General features: G+C 32.5%; 3 protein-coding genes across 3 annotated transcripts in view; 2 read left to right on the top strand and 1 right to left on the bottom strand.

Annotated features, from left to right (window-relative positions):
* The window catches only part of LOC149481832 (atrial natriuretic peptide receptor 1), a 49,128-nt gene extending 39,223 nt beyond the window's left edge, over positions 1–9,905 (top strand). Inside the window, exons 14-23 of the mRNA XM_089705287.1 lie at positions 214–381; positions 884–1,060; positions 1,550–1,706; positions 2,281–2,439; positions 2,962–3,145; positions 3,518–3,664; positions 4,173–4,365; positions 8,660–8,812; positions 9,125–9,245; positions 9,624–9,905. Of these exons, the coding sequence (XP_089561413.1) occupies positions 214–381; positions 884–1,060; positions 1,550–1,706; positions 2,281–2,439; positions 2,962–3,145; positions 3,518–3,664; positions 4,173–4,365; positions 8,660–8,812; positions 9,125–9,245; positions 9,624–9,880 (1,716 nt within the window). The 3' untranslated portion in view covers positions 9,881–9,905. The remainder of the gene's footprint in view (positions 1–213; positions 382–883; positions 1,061–1,549; positions 1,707–2,280; positions 2,440–2,961; positions 3,146–3,517; positions 3,665–4,172; positions 4,366–8,659; positions 8,813–9,124; positions 9,246–9,623) is intronic.
* A 1,675-nt stretch (positions 9,906–11,580) lies between these two features.
* On the bottom strand, positions 11,581–13,335 carry LOC149481831 (uncharacterized). The gene has a single exon (XM_089705286.1). It carries the CDS (start codon positions 13,333–13,335, stop codon positions 11,581–11,583), a length of 1,755 nt encoding a protein of 584 aa, XP_089561412.1.
* Positions 13,336–14,929: 1,594 nt separating this feature from the next.
* Positions 14,930–23,420, top strand: LOC149481830 (meckelin). The gene is made up of 19 exons (XM_089705285.1): positions 14,930–15,074; positions 15,533–15,703; positions 16,014–16,255; positions 16,586–16,700; positions 16,792–16,859; positions 17,075–17,196; positions 17,529–17,664; positions 17,754–17,869; positions 18,261–18,408; positions 19,024–19,149; positions 19,377–19,464; positions 20,052–20,179; positions 20,611–20,834; positions 21,254–21,331; positions 21,457–21,491; positions 21,615–21,679; positions 21,942–22,090; positions 22,443–22,554; positions 22,656–23,420. Exons 1-19 carry the CDS (start codon positions 14,930–14,932, stop codon positions 22,725–22,727), a joined length of 2,340 nt encoding a protein of 779 aa, XP_089561411.1. The 3' UTR covers positions 22,728–23,420.
* The last annotated feature ends 327 nt before the right edge of the window (positions 23,421–23,747 follow it).

Genomic DNA, 23,747 nt, shown 5'->3' with positions numbered 1-23,747 from the left:
TCAAACTTTAGTGCCTCAAACTCTAGTGGCACCCGGGACTTCTTTTAAAGGTTTCCGTGAACGCACGTTTTAAGATACGGTATAATAGAAGAATATCTTATTGCTACCTACTTATTATTTTCCATTGTGATCGTTTATTTATCCATTTGAATAACCTTTCAAAACTACCAATTTTCAGTATAAATTTGCGTACAAATTATAATGTTTCTCCAGTTATCTCTCGGCTGGAACATTCGCAACACAAACGCTTCACCTGTAGCGCCGTCGCTCACACTGTCGTCGTTCACCGTCGGTTTGTATAAGGGCAACCGCGTCGCAGTGAAGAAAATACATAGAAAGAAATTGGATTTGAATAAGAAACTGTTGTGGGAGATAAAACAGGTATGAAATAGTACCAGATTTGATTTTTTTAACTGAAAGTAATCATAAGATCGTCATCCTACTACTATTATAAAGGCGAAAGTTTGTAAGGATGTATGGATGTATGGATGTATGGATGTATGGATGTATGGATGTATGGATGTTTGTTACTCTTTCACGTAAAAACGACTGAACCGATTACAATGAAATTTAGCACACATATAGAGGGTAACTTGGATTAACACATAGGATAGGTTTTATCCCGGAAATCCCACGGGAACGGGAACTATGCGGGTTTTCCTTTGAAAACGCGGGCGAAGCCGCGGGCGGAAATCTAGTAGTTTATAAATAAATTATTTTGTTTTCACAAGTCAAATTCATTCATATCATTACAATTTTCCAATTCTATTTTTTTAGGTCGCGATAATTTGTACGAATTTCTCTAATTATGTTATTTATCATATTAAAAAAAGTTTAAAAGCACATTATAAAGCAACTTGACACCAACAAACCGTTATTCTAGGCTCGCAACGTATCCCACGAAAACACGGCGCGTTTTATCGGCGCGTGTGTGGACTGCCCTTTAGTGTTCATACTAACGGAGTATTGTCCTAAGGGCTCGCTAAAGGATGTGTTAGCTAATGAAGAACTGCAATTAGACTGGAATTTTAGGACTTCTCTTGTACATGATATTGTTCAGGTATGACCTCCTATTTAATTGATTCTAAGTGTATGTATATTTGGGAGTTAGATAAATCATTTTACAAGATTATTGTATTTCTGCAAGATATTCAAGATTGTATTTCTGCGCATAATTTTATTTATTTTGGTTATATCGCATCGTTATGACACCGTATTTCGCGGGTCTTGACCAAACAACGTTTGTTTCAGTTATTTCAGTCATTAGAAGTAATAATATAGAAATAGTAGTAGGAATAATACCATATTTTTATTTCTTTAACACAGTTTGTAAATAATGGATTATTATTTTTATTTTTATTTAACATCTCGAAACAGGGCATGTGCTACTTACCCAGCGGGCTACGCACGGTACTTTGCGCTAGCCATTAATAATAATTTGTTGAAACATAGAAATAGTTAAATATATTACAATATTTTGTTAACAAAGATAATTTGACCAAAGGACTATTAGGTATAATAATATATATTTTTATATATCTCTACACAGGGCATGTGCTACTTGCACAGCGGGCTGGGCGCGCACGGCAAGCTGCGCTCGTCGAACTGTCTCATCGACGGGCGCTTCGTGCTCAAGATATCCGACTACGGGCTCAACACGCTGTGCACGCCCACTGACCTTATTAAGGACGACTCGTACTACTATAGTAAGCCACAGTGTATCCTCACAGCGATATTTGACCGGTTTTTATTCTCGCGTATTTAATTCCTCAATCAGAATTGTCTTCCTAGTAGGCACTGTGAAAACGCGATTTTTGTCAGTTGAATTCAGTTTAGTTGAAATTTTATTACGTAGTCCCGATAAGTTAAATGTTACAGAGTGATTACAGGATTGCGAAAAAATAAATCCGCGCGGTGAAATGCCGCTTTGCGTTCACAGCCTTAGTGATTTTGTTATGTAGTGGGGGGTAAAAAGTTCTATGCTTGAATTTTTTTATTTCCTGAAAAAATGAAGTTAGTTTTTGTTAAATAAATTGTTAAGTTTTGTATCACCTTTTTCCTGAAAATTTCTTAGTTTATATTTCTTGCAAATAATAAGCAATGAATTAAACATAATGAGCAAGTAATAGCGTTAAAATATTCAAGTTTATAAATTAACATAACATAAAGTAACATGTTTTAATACTATTCAAAATTCATTTATTATATACCAACATTATATTATATACCTGATTAAAAATTAATGTCAACTACTAATTAATGTCTCTAAACGTTGACTAGAGTTACTATGGACGGCCCCGGAGCTAGTAGCGGGCAGCGTGTACCCGGGCGTGCTCGCGTCGCTCAAGGGCGACGTGTACAGCTTCGCGGTCATTCTCGAGGAGATCGTGCTCAGGGCGGGGCCCTTCCATCACTTTACACCCACTATGACTAATAAGGGTGAGATTTTTGTGTTTGGTTAGGGAAAAAAAATGTACCAAATTGAATATAATTAATTAGATAAAAAATGTTCGGTTTGTCATAATTCGTTATAAATACAAAATAGTTAGTTAATAATGAATCATTGTAATGAGAAAGAACCTAACTATACATATATTTTATGAAGAAAAGTTAAAATTTAACAAAAATCTTATCGTCTTGAAATTTCGTAGCCGCTTCGTAGCGGTAAATACCTCTACGTTGTCTACGACATTATAAAGCCCATATCACATATTATCATACAAATATACGCTGCTAAATTATTAAAATAATTTACATTAAATTCCATTTTTTGAAATATAAATTCAAATACAGTACGATCATTTAACTTGCACGATATACACCATGCATATAATTTAAATAATTTACATTCCATTCTATTATTCGAAATCCAAAATTATAAATTCCACATTCAATTGTATTCAATAGTTATACACAACGCACCATCCTTCAGTTCGAAATTCAAATTCAAAATTGGAACAGAAATCGTGTCCCGCGTGTGCGCGCATGAGACGCCACCATTCCGCCCCGTGGTGTGTGCGAGCGAGACGGGTGCGCGCGGCGCGGCGGGCGCGGCGGCCGAGCTGCTCGAGCTCGCTGAGCGCTGCTGGGCTGAGGCGCCCGATGATAGACCCAGCTTTGATACTATCAACGCGAATTATATCAAGTGAGTATATTATGTACACTGTAGGATGTTGGATTACATTCCTTGGCGTACAAAGGCTGAGGCTGCACTGTCTTTAGCACGAACTGTTGGGCGGAGGCGCTGAGCGATACTATTAATGCAAATTATGTACATAGTATCAAAATGTACAAAGGGAAATAGCCTATTTGGAAGTCACGATATCTTTTTTCGGTGATATAGGTATTAATTATACCTATATCGCCGACAAAAGATTATTAAATTATCGATATTTCTGTTATTTGTAACTGAAGAAAATAATGAATTTCAGAACTTGTAAAGGAAAACGTATTTTTTTTCAATATTAATTGTGTTATATTTGATTTTATTTTATTAAAATCACCTATGTTTTATCAGAGGCTATTGCGACAACCTAATGGACGATCTCCTAAGTCGTATGGAGCAGTATGCCAATAATTTAGAATCACTCGTGGAAGAGAAAACAGAACAACTCTCAATGGAGAAGAGGCGCTCTGAAGAGCTCTTGTACCAAGTATTGCCAAGGTAAGTTTTATTTTTAACAATTCGAGCTCAGAATTCTTAGAAAATATAATATTTCAATAAAAATTCGCCGAATTTAAAAAATCAGAGATATTTCGACATTTATCATAATAGATTTTTATTCACACAAGATTTTTTAAGACTAATTTTCGTAATAATTGTTTTATAGGTTTCTTTAATCAAATATTAATCTGAGATAATAATAAAATAATATTCCGTGTTATACCTAACTGTGTTATAGCCGACACTGTATGTGTTGTTTAAATTGTCCCAAATTAGAAGGGTCAACAGGACGAGAACAAATGTTTTATCTAATGTCTATCTGTGTGTCGTGAAATTAATTGCGTAGTTAAACGTTTCGAGATAATTTATTTATTGTTATAATTTTCTGTACTTCATGAATGAAATACATTTCTTAAGAACACACACAAAAAGATACAAAAAAGATTGAATAAATTAATTAATTATCTGCTATTAATTTCCAAAAACATCATTTTCATACAAATCCTAGGCCAGTAGCACAACAACTAATGGCTGGCGAAGTGGTCCAACCCGAAAGCTTCGAATGCGTAACCGTATACTTCAGCGACATAGTTGGTTTCACTGAACTATGTGCGGAATCTACGCCGATGCAAGTTGTTGATTTGTTGAACGATTTGTACAGCACGTTTGACAGGATTATCGGCTTCTATGATGTTTATAAGGTGAGTTAAAATTGGTAGGTTATAGGTTATGTTGCAACCTTGCGCGGGTTGATGTTGCAATTGTTTATCTGTGGTTATTGTTGACGTTAATACTGCGTGATCCTTTTTTTGCTCTTAGACTAAGATTGTGCAGTTGTAACTCTTTTTAAAATTACGAAATATTTTGATATTCCCGTTTAGTATATAAAGTATAGATTTTATCATTTTATTTTATGATTTTATCATTTTCAATTTTACATAAGGGGCATTTCACGCCAAGCGGACACAGATTTCAGGGTCAGGTTTCAGATTTCGGTTATATTTTAGTATGTTACACCTGTATATATCCTCGGTATGTATACGAAAAATTTTTGCATTTAGAAGCTTAGTTTTCAAAATACAGGTCTTTGAAGATGTCAGTAAGCGTGAGGTATGGGGGACTTTGAATATTAGACTGGGGTAGAAGCCTTTGAAAATAATGAAAAGATAAAAAAAATCGCAGTCGGATGAAACCCATTAGAAAAGGAGGGGAATATGATAAAAATTTAAGGAAAAATAAATTACGGTCAATCCGAGTTCGGGAAGCGGGAGGGGGGAGCTTTTAAGAGAAAAAAATGGTTTCTCTCGATTTCCGACAAAACTACAAGTCCTATAGAAAAAAGTTCAATGGCAAAGTTGTAGGTAATTAAAAGTTCTACAACTTTTGTATTCACAATTTTTTCACATAACCTAAAAATTTAGGTGAAAAATTAAAAAAACCAAGTTTTTGGTCTTTTATTTCTATCTACTTCAAAATTTATTTTTTTTCTACGAAATTTGGTGGAAACTTACTTTATTATGTCCCAAATACACTGTAATTTATTTGATTGAAAATATTTATTTTTTCGCCTTATTTTGAATGAATACCAAAAAAACAACCTAATTTTCAATCGAAAAGTCACCCGTCAAAATATCAGCTTTTTTCAAAAACTTGGGGTGCCTTTTATTCATTGAAATCTCTACTTTCATATGGTGTAAAAAAAAATAAACACCACCATAGTAAATGTTCTCAGGAAATGCATACAAACAGTGTGATAATGAGCTTTTACTAAATCAGGCACACTTCTTGAACTCTATATCTTCTCTTGTATCGGCTTTTCGGTAATATTTCAAAAGAAAAATAATTATCTGTTCTATGTTTAATATTTTACAGCATATTCAAAAGCAAAATGATGTCGATAAAAACATTTCAGGTAGTTCGAGAAGTGTGCCTGATTTAGTAAAAGCTAATTTTCAGACTGTTTGTATGCACTTCCTGAGAACATTTACTATGGTGGTGTTTATTTTTTTTACACCATATGAAAGTAGAGATTTCAATGAATAAAAGGCACCCCAAGTTTTTGAAAAAAGCTGATATTTTGACGGGTGACTTTTCGATTGAAAATTAGGTTGTTTTTTTGGTATTCATTCAAAATAAGGCGAAAAAATAAATATTTTCAATCAAATAAATTACAGTGTATTTGGGACATAATAAAGTAAGTTTCCACCAAATTTCGTAGAAAAAAAATAAATTTTGAAGTAGATAGAAATAAAAGACCAAAAACTTGGTTTTCTGAATTTTTCACCTAAATTTTTAGGTTATGTGAAAAAATTGTGAATACAAAAGTTGTAGAACTTTTAATTACCTACAACTTTGCGATTGATTTTTTTTCTATAGGACTTGTAGTTTTGTCGGAAATCGAGAGAAACCATTTTTTTCTCTTAAAAGCTCCCCCCTCCCGCTTCCCGAAATCGGATTGACCGTAATTTATTTTTCCTTAAATTTTTATCATATTCCCCTCCTTTTCTAATGGGTTTCATCCGACTGCGATTTTTTTTTGTTTCAAAAATTATCTACTCTAGTCTATATAATTATCAGTTCAAGAAAAGTAATTTTTAAATAAATTGATGACTGAATAATATACCCCATGAAATAAACTTTTTATGCTCATATTTATAATTTTGAATTTATATTTAAATTCCTTAGAAAAATAAAAATATATTTTTCTTTGTCATTTTTTACAAACTTTGCGTATTTTTAATTTTTTTAAAGATCATTAAATAAATAGCTTATATTATGTTTAAACTTCATGTAAAGTTCTAGAGTGGTCATCGCAGGACTTTAGAATCTACATGTATTATAATTTATAATGTCGAAGCGCGGCAATATCCCCATACTAGCGCCTAGTTGGTTAGCGCACCGTACTGCAGTATTTATCTCATTATAGTTAGTTAATAACACCGTTTCAGGTTTTAATAAGATTTTATAGTGGTAAATAACAAGCAAGAAAATATTACTTTAGTTTTCTTAAAAAAAAAAAATTCAGTAAAGTAATATGACATTTTTACGACTTTGAATACGTATATCTCGTCAATTATTTATTTTAGCATAAAACTTATTTATAAACTTCTAATCATTTTTTAAAGACCTATCTGTTGACACTTCATTTAATTCAAATTTCTAGAATTTATTTTTTGTCCCCGTTTCTTTGAATATTGCAGTGCGTCGCGCTAGGCGCTAGTATGCTGATATTGCCGCGCTTCGACATTATAATACATGTAGCTTCTAAACTTCTGCGATGACCACTCTAGAACTTTGCATGAAGTTTAAGCATAATGTAAGCTATTTATTTAATGATCTTTAAAAAAAATAAAAATACGCAAAGTTTGTAAAAAATGACAAAGAAAAATATTTTTTTATTTTTCTAAGGAATTTTAATATAAATTCGAAATTCGAAATATGAGCATAAAAAGTTTATTTCATGGGGTATATTATTCAGTCATCAATTTATTTAAAAATTACTTTTCTTGAACTGATAATTACATTCAAAGTCCCCCATACCTCGCGCTTACTGACATCTTCAAAGACCTGTATTTTGAAAGCTAAGCTTCTAAATGCAAAAATTTTTCGTATACATACCGAGGATATATACAGGTGTAACATACTAAAATATAACCGAAATCTGAAACCTGACCCTGAAATCTGTGTCCGCTTGGCGTGAAATGCCCCATAAGTATTTGAAATCCACATACAGCAAACTGAATCATACTCCGTACAATACAAAGATATTTCCATGCATAATAAGTAGATAACGAAAATAAATTCTAGGTAAGATTAGGCAACGGAAGTACTATAATTCTCGCAAAATATGAACAGCTCGAATTAGTTTTCATTAGCCTGCGTTCTTCAGACAAATGAGGGTACAATTTTCTCCCCTTTTCATCGTTGGCGTTACCAAAATAGGCTTCATTTTCCTTATTCTTATTTATCGTCAAGAAACTAAAATGTATTTAAAATTAATACTTTCCCAGCTATTTGAAAACACAAAAATTGCATTTATAAAGATACCTAAGTAACTATATTAATTTTAGTAGTTTAAAGTTTTTTTTTAATAACATAAAGTTAATCATAAAAATGTATTGATGTGAAAATGTAGAGCTGTTAAATTTATATGTATGTATTTTAAACTTTGATAACAGAGTGGACAATACCTACATATTTGATATTAGACAATCGACAGAATTTGTCTTCAAAAATATTTCCCCAATAAGTTATAATTTATCTTGTTAAGATGACCAATTACTAGTCATAGAAGTCATGTTAATTATACAAGTATAATTAGCTTTACTTTATTCGTTTTCAAAAGAGTCTACAGAGATAAAAGAACATTTAGGTATTTACGGTAATACCTACTCCTGCACCCTCTGGCCAAAATGTGTTTACTTTATGTAACACTGCCTTCACGAAATCATTTTTCAGCCACAAAGCTTTTTGTATATAAATAATTAAATAAGCTAGCTTCACCACCCTTATTCATCCCATAGAAAGTTTTTATGAGTATTTCTTATAGTAACTTTTATTTCGAGCTGTAGGTAATCTACGTTTACATCCATAGCCATAATACTGAGATACTTACTTACTTATTTATTCATCCGGATTTACATAATACAATATGGGTAGTCCAATTAATCGGATACAAATTCAATTTTAGCAATATGCACTCAAATGTGATTTTCTTGCTTACCAAGTATTCATACACGAAACACATTATAGGTACACAAAAAAGCTATTACATAACTTTATCATTTATATTGCTATTATATCAGTTGTTCGTTTAATGAAAAGTCTTTCCTTAAAACTATTGATAAGTTAAATATTTAATATAATTACTATGTAATTTCATAAATATCTCGCATGACATCAAACAAGATTAATAGAATATTCTATGTGGCTAGTGCACGATGTTTCCCCAATCATTTCCCCATGTAAAGTTATACTATTCGCATTCGAACCCAGGTGGAAACAATAGGCGACGCATACATGGTAGTATCAGGTCTGCCCGAGCGGAATGGCGATCAGCACGCGAGAGAGATCTGCCTCATGGCTCTAGCTATAGTAGAAGCGGTGCGATCCTTTGTAGTGAGACACCGACCTACGCATCGACTTGAGGTAAGAAAGAGTCTTGTGAAAAAAAAAAACAAGAAAAAATTATAAACTACATTACGTTTTAACAATGCGATTCAACTTTTGCATGCTCTTTCAGGTCATAGATGCTAATTTAAGTGAATTAATAGTTACGAATATATTATTGTGGTATGAACTTTTTAAATTTGATGTAAAAATCGAGGAAAATAAAATAAACCGATGATAAACCGTCATTGAAATACAAAAAGAATTCCGAAATATATCCTTCTTTTCAAATTGGATTCGAAATTAATTTTTCAATTATTCTTAGTTAATTGCATTGATTTTTTATATTAGGTGAGGGTAGGTGTACATTCTGGGCCAGTGTGCGCGGGCGTGGTGGGCGTTAAAATGCCGCACTATTGCTTGTTCGGCGATACCGTTAACACGGCTAGCAGGATGGAATCTACTGGACAACGTAAGACTTTTTTATGATATTATCTGGGTTGATTTTTAATTTATTTCAGTAAACGAAATATCAATCAATCTTATATCCTATGTTTAAATACATTTTGTAAAAAAAAAAATATCTATTAACTTAATTGAATTTTATTTTCTAGTTCAATTTAGCAGCAAAATTTTCGCCGCATAGGGTAAAAAACATTTGTAGTTTTTTACCTTATAAATGTCAATTCCACTATGTGAAAGAAATCTTAAATCGGTTTGCAAGCAGCCGATAGCTGCTTGCAAACTAACTTTGGTGTTCGTTAATGCTGTAATCGCTTGCTCCGTTCACCCGGCATCAAAATTCACTTCACATACTATAGCTATAGTTAAGTATTATCTGCGGCTATAGCACTACGCATCCACCTGAGCGAGAGCACGCGGGCACTGCTCACACAATGGGGCACGTTCGAAGTGGAGCGGCGCGGGGACGTAGAGCTCAAGGGTCGCGGGCGCATGCTCACGCACTGGCTGGTGGCGTGCGCCGAGCGGCCGCGCCCGCTGCCCGAGCCGCAGCCGCACCACTACCCCATCCTGTTCCCCGCCATACAGCCGCCGCTGCTGCACGCGCCCTACCTCGTCGTCGAGCCCACCACGCTCGCTGCTTAGTGTCTATACAAATGTTGTAGGGCAAAATAACACCAGCAGCTTAATACAAATAGTTTCCAAATAATATAGGGAGGAAAATTACAATTAGTGTCCATACAAATAGTGTTGTATTGTGTAGTGTTGGGGTGAAAACACCAAAAAACCTATAGAAAAATAGTTTTTGAGTGAAAAAACCTATAGAACATGCATATAACCTAACTAATTTGATGAATAAGTTGTAGGACGGAGAAGACCTCCAGAACGCACAAAAACTTAAACGGATACATTTAATAATCCAGTAAACTAAAGAAACTGTTTCATCTCGTATTTATTCAATTACGATGTGTCAATTAGTCAAATGATACAAAATTTCAATTCAATCAGTCCTATAAATTAACAGTGATTAACATTTGTAACCTTATTCATTATACGCGATATTTATTACATGCCCATTACATGTTATACATAGATAGTAAATTAGACAATTTACAACATTTAACCCAATTTAAACTAAATGTATTCGATGTCCCATGTCATTGTTTGCTTCGATCCAACCATTAATCTAAGGATTTATTGGACAGCGAATGATTGAACACAAGATTTCGTGAAACAATTAATATCGCACACATTTAAAAGCCATATGGAACAAACAATCTAGTTTTTATTTCTGTTTCAATGCTTTTAGTGATAAAACTAAGGATAAAACCACATAAAACCATATTTAGAACAAAATGGTTAATGACGTCTCACGTCAATACTTTCCTTTGTTTAATTTAAATTTTCCAACAGAGCTTTTTTGGAGCTTTTGATACTTCTTTTTTTCATTAATTATGAATTTTTGTTTCGTAAAAATATAACATTCTGTAATTGTGTCAATCTTATAAAATTGACTGTTAATAAAAAGGGACGTGTTTTGGTTTATATTAACCTTGTTTACGACGATGAATTCGTACAAATCGCTTTGCAGACTTTGTATATTTACGACGGTTTATTTCGCAGTTTCAGATCAATTCTGGATGTTTTTTCCGAGAATATGTTGTTTAATTCTTGTGTGTATTTTTATATCTCTACTTTTCTAACTTATGACATATTATTATTATCAATGTTAAATTTCATTTATGTTTTGATAGTCCCGTCGCCTATCTTAAACGGCCATTTAATATAATGTATACAGTAGATATATTAGGTATATTATATTTATTATTAGGATAAGTAAATAGATCTGTTTTAATACAGTAGGCTTAAGTATATATTTAAACGTTTATATTATTCCACAATAAGATTTCCACTTATATATTTTTATATGTACTTTTACAGATATTATGGTCAGTAAAGCGATACATAATAAAATTATTATACCGCTTCAGCTAGATAATATGTAAGTTAGTAATACAGAACTATATTGGCTATGGATAGCTTATTGGAAAATAAATCTTAGAATAATGTAGTGTCTTAATAGATTTTAGCCAACAAGCATAAAATTTCGTTTCTAGTCATTAAGTTTTATTATTTAAGAAGATATTATATCAATGTTTGTACGTTTTTAAAGTAAATTATAAAATGTAATTATCGCTGTTAGTATAATTATTAGGAGGAACATATTGTTACTTATATATTTTGTATGTCAATTAAGATATTAAAGTTATGTATCTAGATATAATTTTATTAATAAACTTATGTGTAAAGAAAATGGCTCTTTTATTTTTTGTGAATCAACCTTATCAGCGTATATTGAAATTATTCTTTTTTAAATTGCATCCGTAACAAGATTGTTTTTTTAATAACAATTCTAGAACAAACACAGTAATGGATATACTGTAACCGAGAATAAGTAATAAGAAACAGCTAACAGCTTGTTTTATAGTCAGCGGCGTAGGATCCGATGTAATGATATCCTGTAGTGGTTTTTGTTCTGCGTCTTTTATCAACAATCCGCTTTCTATCAATCTCGGTAACCACACAGACAATGGCCGAACAAATGGTGAATGTTTCTTCATCCAAACTACCAAGGGTACCATTAGTATCGAATCTGGCAATACATAACCACAATCCTTCTCGCTTATCGCTTCAGCTAAACACAACGTCCACGCGTACTCCAACGAGCTCGCAATAATAAATCTCTTTTTATTTTCTAAAACATCTCGAAATGTCTGATCGTACTTAGATTCGAGCACCACTTGAAAACGATCTTCAATAATTGGGTCATGTTCGAAATACGCTAATATTCCTGAACGACCTCCGAAATGATAACCATCGTCGACAGCTTCTTGTAAATTTAGGAAATTACCAATAATGGTGTCTGTCTTCAATGCTCCTATTAACACGCTTTGATATGCGCTTCTCACAATGAAAGTGAACCAAATCCATAGACTGATTAAATAGAAATCTCGAAATCTCCTTGGTTTAACTCGTATGGGCTGTCCAACCAGAACACCCCATGTTCTGAAAGTAACTCTTCGCATTTTGTTAATATTTTTAAAATATCGATGGCAGAATGGCTTAGCGCATTGAATCTTCGCTATGTACGGAATGGTTATGACTATAAAAGAAACGATAAGCAATACAAGCCACAAATATCCATTTAAAGGTACCAATAGTTTCCATAGAGTTGAGCCGAATGTAGTGGGTGGTCCTATCCAGGCTAGTCGTATTCTAAAATAGGGCACAGAATAGTCAAACAGACCTCCTTTGTCAAATCCAAGCGACACGGTGCATGTTGAAATATTAACAATGCCACGACTCACATCGTTAAGCGATTCAGACCAACTCATAGTACTGTCTGAATCAATGCTTGTATATTTCCTATTTATAACAACGAGGGTGCTATTTATTATGTCTCGTAGCATGTTATGCAAAGTCTTCTTTATTATTTGTAAAGGAATCTTGTGTTCAGTTGCCGGGTGGTAGACCTTATTGGTTGAAATAAATAAAGGGCAGTGGTTCATGTTAGATGTTTTATCTGGAAATAATTTACTTTTGTGATTTATATCTTCACTCCACAACCCAATCAAGGTAGGCTCTACATTATCACAATCCGTTTCACTTTTGTAAGGAAAATATGTGTATAGAGCTACATTACCGACCTTTCTTTCGACTACTATTACTACATCGATAGCATAATAATCCCACAGAAGACTGTTTATTTGCCGAAGATTGTGTGGGTGTGACAGTAAAATAATTACAAGTTTCGCTCCACTATGCATCAACGATTTTCCCTTTAGGTCGGGTTTTAAAATTCCCAATATCTTTTGAAACGAGAAGTATGATTCCACGAATATAACCACTTGTTTTGGAGGTGGTCCGTCTCTCTTCATTTCGACCACAACAGTTCCTTTGTAACTTTGAAGGAATTTATTAATAATCGCTTCATCAACATCTTTCGAAACAACGACGGTTTCTATTCTATAGTTAAAGTTACTATTGGATATTTCGATAGCGATGTCTATTATTTTCTGATCTTTAATCAAGGTATCCATTTCCCTAACATATTCAGAAGCGGTTGTTTGAGTTGTTAATAATATTGTAGCAAAAATAAAATTTGACGAACGAATTGCGACCAAGTCCATCTTTGTTTCGTGCTCTACAACTGAATATTCGCGAACAATTGGACATAGCACAGAAAAAAGACAGTAATGGCTTTGTCAGATAGGACGCGTATTTTAGCGCTGCGTAGTAGCGCTACAGCGTCCTGTTTTAACGTCGCGCGAGGCTTCGTCAAACAGAACGCTTTAGCGCGCGTTAGGACAGAGCAATTGATATTATTAAAGCTGCATGTTGTTTACATAATTATTACTTACGAACAAAACAAGGTACAGCGATATTAACTCCGGAGTCGGAAGAATTTTTTACTTAACAGTTTCATTAATTTCTTCTCCGATTTGTGCCCACAATTTTGCCTTCATTGATATATCTTTATAGTTTATATGAACTGTCCTTCGTATTATATAAGCATGGATATTTTCTAACCAATTCTATCAAATTTTCGGTCATTATGCAGTATTTTATTATTATTTTACGCCTATTAACTCCGACGCTAAAATAAAATTTGTAAAAAAATACAACACCCGACGTTAAAGCGTCCTAACGCCGCGACAGAGCGTTGCGTACTGCTAGCGCCGGCGCTCTGTTTGACGGTATTCTACGATGGTAGTAGAACACATCTTAGCGTCATATCGCGGCGTCAACTTAACGCTCTGACGCGCGCTAAGTACGCGTCCTGTCTGACAAAGCCTTTACAACTGAGCTTTAAAACTAGCTATTAATCATGTATTGTTTTTTAAAACCTTCCAAAGCCCGTAGAACTACTGCAGTTTATAAAACTATAATTATAATGCAAGCTGCTTGCCTGGACTCTATATATGCCTATGTTTTGTATTTTTTTTACAGTTTTTTAAAGTACGTAGGTACCTAAATCCAGTCGGAAAAACTCATTTAAATCAGCTCAGCCGTTCTTCACTTATTAGTAACTAACACGAATTTTTTTTTATACCTAAACGAACGAACGAATTAATTTGTATTCAATCATAACCATATATTATGATATTTTATTTTTATTTAATTCTAAATATTCATTGAGAGGTCTGGGTCATCTACAGGTACTAATATTATAAAGAGGAACGGTTTGTAATTATGTATGTATGGTTTTCACACATAAACTACTGGACCGATTTTGATGAAATTTGGCACAGATAATCTTTAGACCCTGAGAAAGAAAATAGGCTACCTTTTATTGCAAAATATGTACCAGGGCGAAGCCGGGGCGGACCACTAGTGTTATAATATAATGATGAAAATTTAAGTCATATACAAATTATAACGGAAGCCGGTTAAGTAGCTAAAAGGTACCTACTGTAGTATCGGTTGAGCAGCTGTTGCTTAGCAACGATAACGGTAGAAACAAACAAACCAAAAGAAGATCATAAATAAGACAGTTCATTTGTTCTACGCTATTTTATTGAAATTATCAGTTTTATGTTCTGTAGTGTACGAGCTTAGTAGAAAACTAACTATAAAAACGTAGCAATAAGTACTAGTTACTCGCTAATTGGATGCTTTTAGTGGATGAAGGAAATGCTTCTGCTCGTATTTTTATTGATATTGCGCGCAGTTGGGCTCAAGTTGCCTGGCAGTTGTGACTCTGGCCAATTTTACGACTCTACTGTAATGAATTGTCGATCCTGTAACACCAAACATTCTATGGTGCCATCAGACGACGGTAATTATTTGTTTTATAGTACTTACTTTTATCTTAAAGTTACGTTTATATTTGTCTTAATTTGTTAACAACAATGTTATGTCCGAAATAAGTCAATCTATTGACATGTTTTGTTTTATTTAAGCCATTCGTAATTTAAATGTTTCATTCAGTTAAATTAATTCAGAAATTGTGCATGAGAAAAGCTGTAATCTATACTAATATTATAAAGCTGAAGAGTTTGTTTGTTTGAACAAACAAACGCTAATCTCGGGAACTACTGGTCCGATTTGAAAAATTCTTTCGGTGTTAGATAGCCCATTTATCGAGGAAGGCTATATATATTATCACGTGGGTTAAACCGCGGACCGCAGCTAGTATAATATAAAAAAATTGAATAATTTATAAGAAAGAATTCATAATATCGGTATGTCAAGCAGATAAAATAAACTCGAAATTATATAACTCCAAAATATTAGGTTTCGGATGTACTTGTGCAAGTGCTAGTATACTATTTGGTATCTCAAAATGCAAACCCTGTAACTCAACGGAACTGATATCTGAAGATGGCACTGTGTGTGTACCGCGACGGTGTCAGAAGTCGGGTGGTAGAGTTGTATGTAGGAAGTGTCCTAATGATTATATAGCTGGTAAGTAGCTGTTAAAATAAATAAATAAAATGAAAGAAATTATTTTGAACTTTGGTGAAAAAAAAATAAGTCATACCTAACTTAATTTAATTAACAATCTATTATCATTGAAGTTTTGTCTACGAAGATGTTGGGATGATCGTAACATGTTCTTATGACAAGAGGGATAAAAAATTCTTAATGATTTTGTTGAAACCTGACGCTAAAAATAAAAACACATGACGTATGACGAACTCAAAGAACACAAAAACTAAACTTTTCTAAAGGACATTGTCCCGTGTAGCGTTTAATAACACAGTAAATGTTTTAGTAACGCAGAACTTCGACGGGTCGCCAATGAAAGAAGTGACTTGTTTCAAATGCGCTCGGGGATACAAAGTGAAAGACAACAAATGTGTCAAGTGCGAAGCATGTATCTGCAGCAAAAGCGAAGTCGTCGTGAGCGGGACGTGTTTGCCCAAGAAATACGTCGTGGAAAGACCCAAATATAATGACAATAAATTACATCCGTCTTCACTTTTAGAGATTGTGAAGTTGGAGTACTTTTGTAACGTGAGTAAATAACGTGTGATTCGATCTCATTCAACAAGGGATCCAAGTGTGACCCTTGGGCCTCACCTTTGAGTAAATTACGGTTACGTGGTAAAGAGCTTTTGTGATGTCTAATCAAAGTTGTTTAAACATTGCTTTCACAAGATTACGAGAGGGTTCGATTATAATTTGCTAAGTACTTATCCTTCCCTTCGCTCATAATTTATAAGGGAATCGTCAAAAGCGATGCATAGACAAAGTAGAAAACGTATATCCTATATTTAAACCCATTTGTTAAAAAAAATAGCATCACTTCCTCAAATCTAAATAATAGATGTAATTTTATTTCAGCAATCAGATTTACGTTCCTGTCATGCCCTTGCTAAAATGTGTGTGTCGTACTTCTATACATCCGACCCGGCTGGTCCATGTAGACTTTGGATACAACCTAATGCTACTCATAAAGGTACCCTACCAATCCTATTTAACTATACATAAAAAAATACTATTGATGATTTTTATTCATCTTGTCTAATTTAAGCTTTACTTTTTTTCAGTGACTCTTCCACAACTAGTTTTAAATGAAAGTATTATGAACAATGTAATTGATCTTTCTCGTGGAAAGGTAGGTATAAGATTAATATTATCTCTTTATTTTGAACTGTTTAAATCTTTGTGTACACATGTAACGTGTTTTTCTAATTGAAGTAGAAATCTTGATAAAGGTAAATATGTGATTCATTAGGTGTACGGTTTCTGAAAAATGTATGAAGTATAAGCTAAAAATAGATTTTCTTGATATCATGTATGTTCTCATCAAATATTTCATAAATATTTAAGGCTTTTATAAAGATAGCAGCTCTAGAATATTCTTCAACTGGAGCTCTCGATTTAATTCAAGAACAAAATCAAAATATTCCATGTTTACGGCCACTTTTGATTAAACTTGGAGAAGATTATTCGTGAGTAATTTTATCTTAAATACTAGTAAAATTTAGAAATATTTCGTAATAATAATAAAACCAAAAACAAGAAAATATCTACTTGTAAAATTTCTTTGGTAAATAAATCATCAAGATATGGCCATTAATAATACTATGTATTACAATAAAAAATATGTTTTATTACATTTGAATTTAGAATCTATCGTTCAGGAATATTCGTCGTATCTTCTCAATTTCCCGCCAGTCGGCGTTTAATATTTGTGATATTAAAATGGCATGAGGCGTTAGACGAATAACTGGATTACTGTGATAGCATTACACAAAATAAAATTATTTCTACCACCTTACAGACAGGAATGTTTACAAAAGGAATCAGATCTAGAATCTATTGGGGCATATGGAAAAACATACGAATTTTACATTCCAGAGCAAATTTATAAGCCTTTAGCAATTAATTTGCTTAAACCTAACGGCCAATACGTTCAAGTAAGAATCAATTCATTTCTTAATATAAAAATATATTTATAGAGAACTATTTTATGTATTTTTAAATGGAAATATTGTATTTTTTTCAGAAAGGCTTATGGCCCTCGGGGAGATTTAGAAAGTTTTTCTTTGTCGATAACGTTCTATCAATAACAGCAAATACAACAACAACTGTGTATTTACGGAAAATTATTTTTATTTTGCGGTTGGTTTCGTTCAAATATTTACTGGGCTATATTGGCTTCTTACACTAAAACGTTTCATTAAACTGTATCAATACTTCACGCTCAATAGCTTCAATATTTTGTAGCAAAAATGGTCTTATTCAAGCTTCACTTAGAAAATTGAATAAAAAAAACGTCTCAATACTTTCAAAGCTTTATTGGCAGTTGGCTTGTATTTACGAATGACCGTTGACTCTATTATGCCTATAGCGTAATAAACACTTACAGACTGTAATAAACACACACAGTTACAGTTCAGACCCATTTTTCGTTGAAACGCATTTCTCTTCATAGGTAAAATGCGTTCTAATGAAAAGATGTTCTAACTGTAACATAATATACTTACATAATATATTACTTTACTAATTCCAGAGTAGAAAGAAAACAATCTGGTTCACTTAATGTGCAAATTTCCATCGAGATACACTACGCTACGAAATCTCCCATTTCCCAGGAAATAACCACAAGTCTAGTTGTGAAACATGAGATGGTGTCCGCTGGCGTGCTTTGGGGACTGCAAGTTAGCCGCTCATTAAATACTGAGCTTTATTTATTGTATTATGAAATAAAACTTTGTGCTAATATCTTCTAACCTTTTTGCTTTTAATTATATATTGCACGTGGTTTCTTGAATTCAATTTTTTTTTATTTTTGTGATTTTTAAAACATATTTTAACTTTCGATAAAATTCGCTTCTATGACGGGTGGAAAGTTTCTATTGTATATATTATTTTTATTTCCATAGGTGTGGGGAGGAGTTCTTTGTACGGTGTTAGCTATTTACGCTATATTTCAATGGCGTGGTGTAGTACACAGAGGTGGAATGCAAATTTCTATTCTTCCTATTCTGTTTGGTTGCGAAGCAGATGGTTTATATTTTGTGAGTTTGATTATTGAACAGTTTTTTTATTAATAAGTAAGTAGTAATAAACTTTTCAGTGTTTTATTAAGTTTGTGTACATATAATTTATACATTGCTCAATTCCTTATTTTTATTATCAACACAGGATTCAATTTGATATGACTTATAGCTATTATTACGCCGCCTACCGGTTTAAATTTGAAAAAGTAGAACATATCCGTTCAGTAGATTTGAATTATATTTAGTGTTTATTTTTTTCAATGCTTTTTTTAGGCTGCATTATTATCAACTATGCACGCGTTGACCGCAGAGGCAGGAACGCTCGGAGTGACTCTACCTTTGTCACAGAATGAAGAAAATATTATCAAAGCATTTACTATAGCTGTTTTAGTTTTGAAGGTATTGGAAGAGCGTATATAGAGCCTTAATTTATTATGATTCATTTTTGATAGTTAGACAAAAAAAAAATTAAAAAGGTTCACATACCTTATTAAATTTCTCACAATTTATGTGGTTTTTTAAGGAAATTACGTACAAACGTCTCATTATTACATACAAAAGTTAATTTATTTTCTTAGGTAATTCCGTGAGCATAGGTACAAGTACTTATAATGTTATCTTTCTAGATCATCAAAGTGGCATGGATAAATTGGAAACACTGCCAATGCGATATTTTCTTTATTGATTGGTCTCAATATAATCCACCTGTACGGGGTAAGTGTTGATTTATTTCTTTAAAATTTTCTAATATCCCTGTTTTGTTATTGAGCCCACCGACAACCAAAGATAATATTTACTATACTAGTACGGTACCTAGATCAAGTACAAGAAATAATTTAGAGTTTAATGTTTTATTGTTATAATTTATAAAAATAAAATGTAGAGGTATTATCGAATTTCACCCAGCGCGGCTATAAATCATCTAGGTAGAGACTAGGCTAATTAACTGCAGTAAGAGCACTTTCTACGCCGAACTTTTTAATATTTTTAGTAAAATTTTATAAGATCAGAGGGTTAAATTGGCACCTCTCGATCTGAAGTTCTATTATCTATATGTATATGCAAATCCATATCGACAAACTTACGAACTTAAAATTTAAATACATATATTGCTCAGCTGTTGAGCTGAAATATAAATATCATACTGTCGGTTGCGACAGTATGATATTTATATGTATTTCCTTTATTGATTGTTTATTTTTAACTTAGTTATATTTATTTGTTATTAATGTACTTTTTCCAATGCGACTGGCGTAACATAACAACAAGTTTATTGAAATGATTGGCAAAGCAATTTTCAGATTCATCAAAAAACAATAACACATATGATTGGAGGTCTGTGTTATTAGCGCGGGAATGGATGGGAATGCAAACAGCACGACGGGTCAGTCCCGTGGCTACGATTACCTTTACCTTATTGATTTTACAAGTAAGTTTAATTTAATTCTATTTTATCATTTTATAGTCTGTTTCTTTTTTATTTCGATAAGCTCACGCTATCGCTTTGACCTATTTCGGAATTTATAATAGTAAGAAATATTATAAGAAAAGTTTCAAAAACCTTTTTTCCCTCGAGTAATTATTACGATTCTCACAATTTTGTGATATAAAGTAAATTAGTGGACCTAATTCTATACAAATTCCAGACTAGATCAGTCCTCAATTTGAAATTAATTCTTTTGTAATAAAAATTTTATTATACTTTTCAGGTGTCTTCTTTTTGTTTCAAATGTTAATATTTTTTAGAAGTTTTCTCATGTCATATTTGAAACGTTTTGACTCGATCTCTAACTCCAAGATTAGCAAAAAAAACCTTTTGCGAAATAATTTTGATATTATTTTTACTGTCAAATTTCCTAGATATTAGATGGCTGGCAGTCATATCTACCGAAAAGTGAAGGCTACACCTGGGTCATTGGATCTCTATCCTGGTGGTTATCTTACACCATAATATTTTCAGTAAATTGGATAAAGCATAGATTCATTGCTTCTCCTACTTCAAGGCTGGCGAAGATTTGTTCTGGGGTAGAAATGTCATTGTTGGTGTTTCAAGAGGAATATTATGCACATTATGTTCATGGAAGGTGGGATTTTAGTTTTGAGATTATTAAATTGTTGAGTTCGTCGTATTTATACGTCCAGGCGAACTTTTGTCGTAGGTACCTATACCTACGTTTATTTGTAACAAAATAAGATAGAAATAACATAAACTTAGTTAAAATTAAAGTAAAATTAGATTGAAAATCGAGTTCACTGTCAAAATTTATAACTTAGTACTTACCACTATTTTGTTTACGTATTTAATTATTCATTAAAAGACAGAGACGGTCATAGCTGAAAATAAGTATTGATCATGGCTTTAACCGTGTTATCGAGTTATATTGGGATACCCACAGAATACCTAATATGATAATTAACAGTTACTTTGTACTACGTAGTACATAGTAACTCAATGATTAACACTTGAAAATATTATAATCTCTATCTTAGTGTTTGTTTTTAGAAGCGATGAAGGCGGAGGTAGTTTGAAAATACCCGGACCGTTGGCAACTTGCCGTCTTGTATGTGCACCACAAGTTAGGTATTTTAATAATTAATATGTTTAATAATATGTTTTCTAGAATTCGATTCTATTATCGTTTATTTAGAGAATGAATGAGCACAAACAATTACGATGGAGTGTTTAAATTTCTCTTTGTTTTACAGAATCGTTTACAAGAAATTAGCAAACACGCAATTCGGTAATTAAAACATTAATTTATGCTTGTTTTATTAATATAGAGTAGCTCATAATTTACGGATTAATTGTATTTTTATTATTAATTGTATTTATTTATATACAATATGATGATTTTATGTTTTAGGGTTAGGTGATAATGAATCAAATCGGATACTTCTATCACGATTTTTAGCAGCATTCTTCGAAAGGGTGAGAATTCTAGTAACAGATATTCTACTTCTTTGAAATTGTGTTGTATGGTTTGTTGATTAATTGTTTGAAACTCGTAAATATTGCAAACTTGCAATATCTACCTACTTATATTTTTTATGTTGAAACATAGGTTTAAATCTAATTAATTTAAGCAATAAAATCCAACCATAAACACAATCATATTAATTAAAATCTGCCAACATCTTTAGAGCAATATCTTTTTTACAGTCTGCTTATAAATTTATTAATACATTTTTAGGCATTGGATGGTTTAAATTGGGTTGCCATAGAGCGAACTATACTCGAGAGATTACTAGATGTTGAGTTAACTAATAGAGAGGGCAATAATACCAGCACTTTGTTGTATGATTTAGATAGTAATATACCATCTTGCTTCGCTGTAACCTGGTGAGTTAAGATATGCATAAAAATATTAATTTATTCGATAATAATATTATGTGTATTAGGTATGTGTACCTATTTTGAATTGTATTTCTTTATGCGCGTTGAGAGTAAAATTTCAAGTTTGCGTCATGACAATACTGTCTCTTGCCAAAGAAGTTTTAATTCTGACACGTGTGCTTGGCACACGCTCTTTTTTATGAAATTTGTCTTATAATCAAATACGGAAACTCAAAAAAAAATTGGATTTCACATTCAGTTGAATATAACTACTAAAACATATTAAACATTTAATCAAATTGTATTTTTAATAGCCGTATACGACTGTAAACATTTTTTCTTCATATTTCACGGAAAGGTGGGGTGAGGAATGGACGCTGGCAACATTTGATGCTATGTTATTTGGATGCATTTTACTGGCTACGGGACATGTACTGATGGCTACTCTGATTACTCTTTTATTATGGCAGGTCGGTAGTTGTTTTCAGGGATTTAAAATCACTGATCACATAAGATTTATCGCATATAAGACAGATGCAATAATATAAAATATTTTGGCTTTTATTTCCAGATTATGAAGCAAATCCGCCAATGGTTTGCACATAGAAACCTACGGAACAAAACAGATATTGAAGTTGTTTAATCGATACAGATTATAAATGATTTGCAAAGATTCCACAAAGTTTATAACTATAGTACATTTGGTTCTTTTGATTAGTTTCTCACTAGTTGGAAATGGTGAAAACAATATAAATCCTGAGACATTGTTAAAAAAGACTATTTTTTCTAGTACAAGACGTCCTACGACAGAAGGTCCCCTTTACAACTTCATAGTGAATATGTGCAATGTTCTACTCGAGGATTTTTCAAGTAGAAGGATTCCTAGTTATATGAAAGTGCTGCGGAAGAGTTTAAAAGGTTTAGGATCCGAATTTCTTCTGAAATTAATGATCAAAAGATTCCGCAAGAAATTATTAAAATTATCGATTTACACGGGAGCTGTGATTAAACCGAAAATTAAACAATTTTTAGAACTCATAAAACAAGATAAGCCACAGAGAAAAGAATTATTTAATGTTCTAAATGCAATATACAGCGTTGGTGATGACAACAAAATGGATAATTATATTTATGTTATGAAAAAGTATGGTTACTGGGACAAAAGTCATATTTACATTCAGACCAGGATCATGTTTAAAAAAATCATATTTGGTACAATTAATAAACAAACAAGAAAAGTAAGAAATGATATTCAACTGAAACTTAAATTGGCTGTAATAGAATACATGAAGGATCGGCAAATATGATTGCAATTATTACCTACTCTGATTAATTAGAATGCATTGCGTGAAATGAAAAACTTAGCTATAGGAAGGCTATAGGTATAAGTTATAACTTGTTTATCGAAATAATGCAGGTTCACGTAAGATGTATGAGATTTTTTCATTTTGTAGCGACGCTAAATATTTACGTTAAATATTTTTCGGTTGCCGGTACTGAAACAGGAAGAAACGTTATTTCATTACAAGAAATAAACCCAAATATTCTAAGAACGAAAATAATTTTTGAGACATTTCTAAAGAACCTTTTAGATTTGTTGACGACGGAGTTTCCGGAGAAGAAACTTAGAAAATATTGCAGAATTTTATCCAAGCAACTAAGT

The sequence above is a fragment of the Colias philodice genome, chromosome 16 (assembly GCF_061535455.1).
Source record: "Colias philodice isolate Cphi_HAF_F1 chromosome 16, ilColPhil1 Martin Lab GWU primary, whole genome shotgun sequence".
Taxonomy (NCBI): Eukaryota; Metazoa; Arthropoda; class Insecta; order Lepidoptera; family Pieridae; genus Colias; species Colias philodice.
The sequence above is the reverse complement of the archived record's forward strand: the minus strand, read 5'-3'. Positions and strand labels throughout refer to the sequence as shown.

What these genes read in the sequence shown, in the direction of transcription:
- LOC149481831 (XM_089705286.1), bottom strand. Translation starts at nt 13,335, where the DNA reads ATGGATACCTTGATTAAAGATCAGAAAATAATAGACATCGCTATCGAA.
- LOC149481830 (XM_089705285.1), top strand. Translation starts at nt 14,930, where the DNA reads ATGCTTCTGCTCGTATTTTTATTGATATTGCGCGCAGTTGGGCTCAAG. An exon ending in TAGCTGTTTTAGTTTTGAAG is followed by an intron (nt 19,150 to 19,376) that starts GTATTGGAAGAG and finishes TTATCTTTCTAG; the next exon opens with ATCATCAAAGTGGCATGGAT. An exon ending in TAGCAGCATTCTTCGAAAGG is followed by an intron (nt 21,680 to 21,941) that starts GTGAGAATTCTA and finishes ATACATTTTTAG; the next exon opens with GCATTGGATGGTTTAAATTG.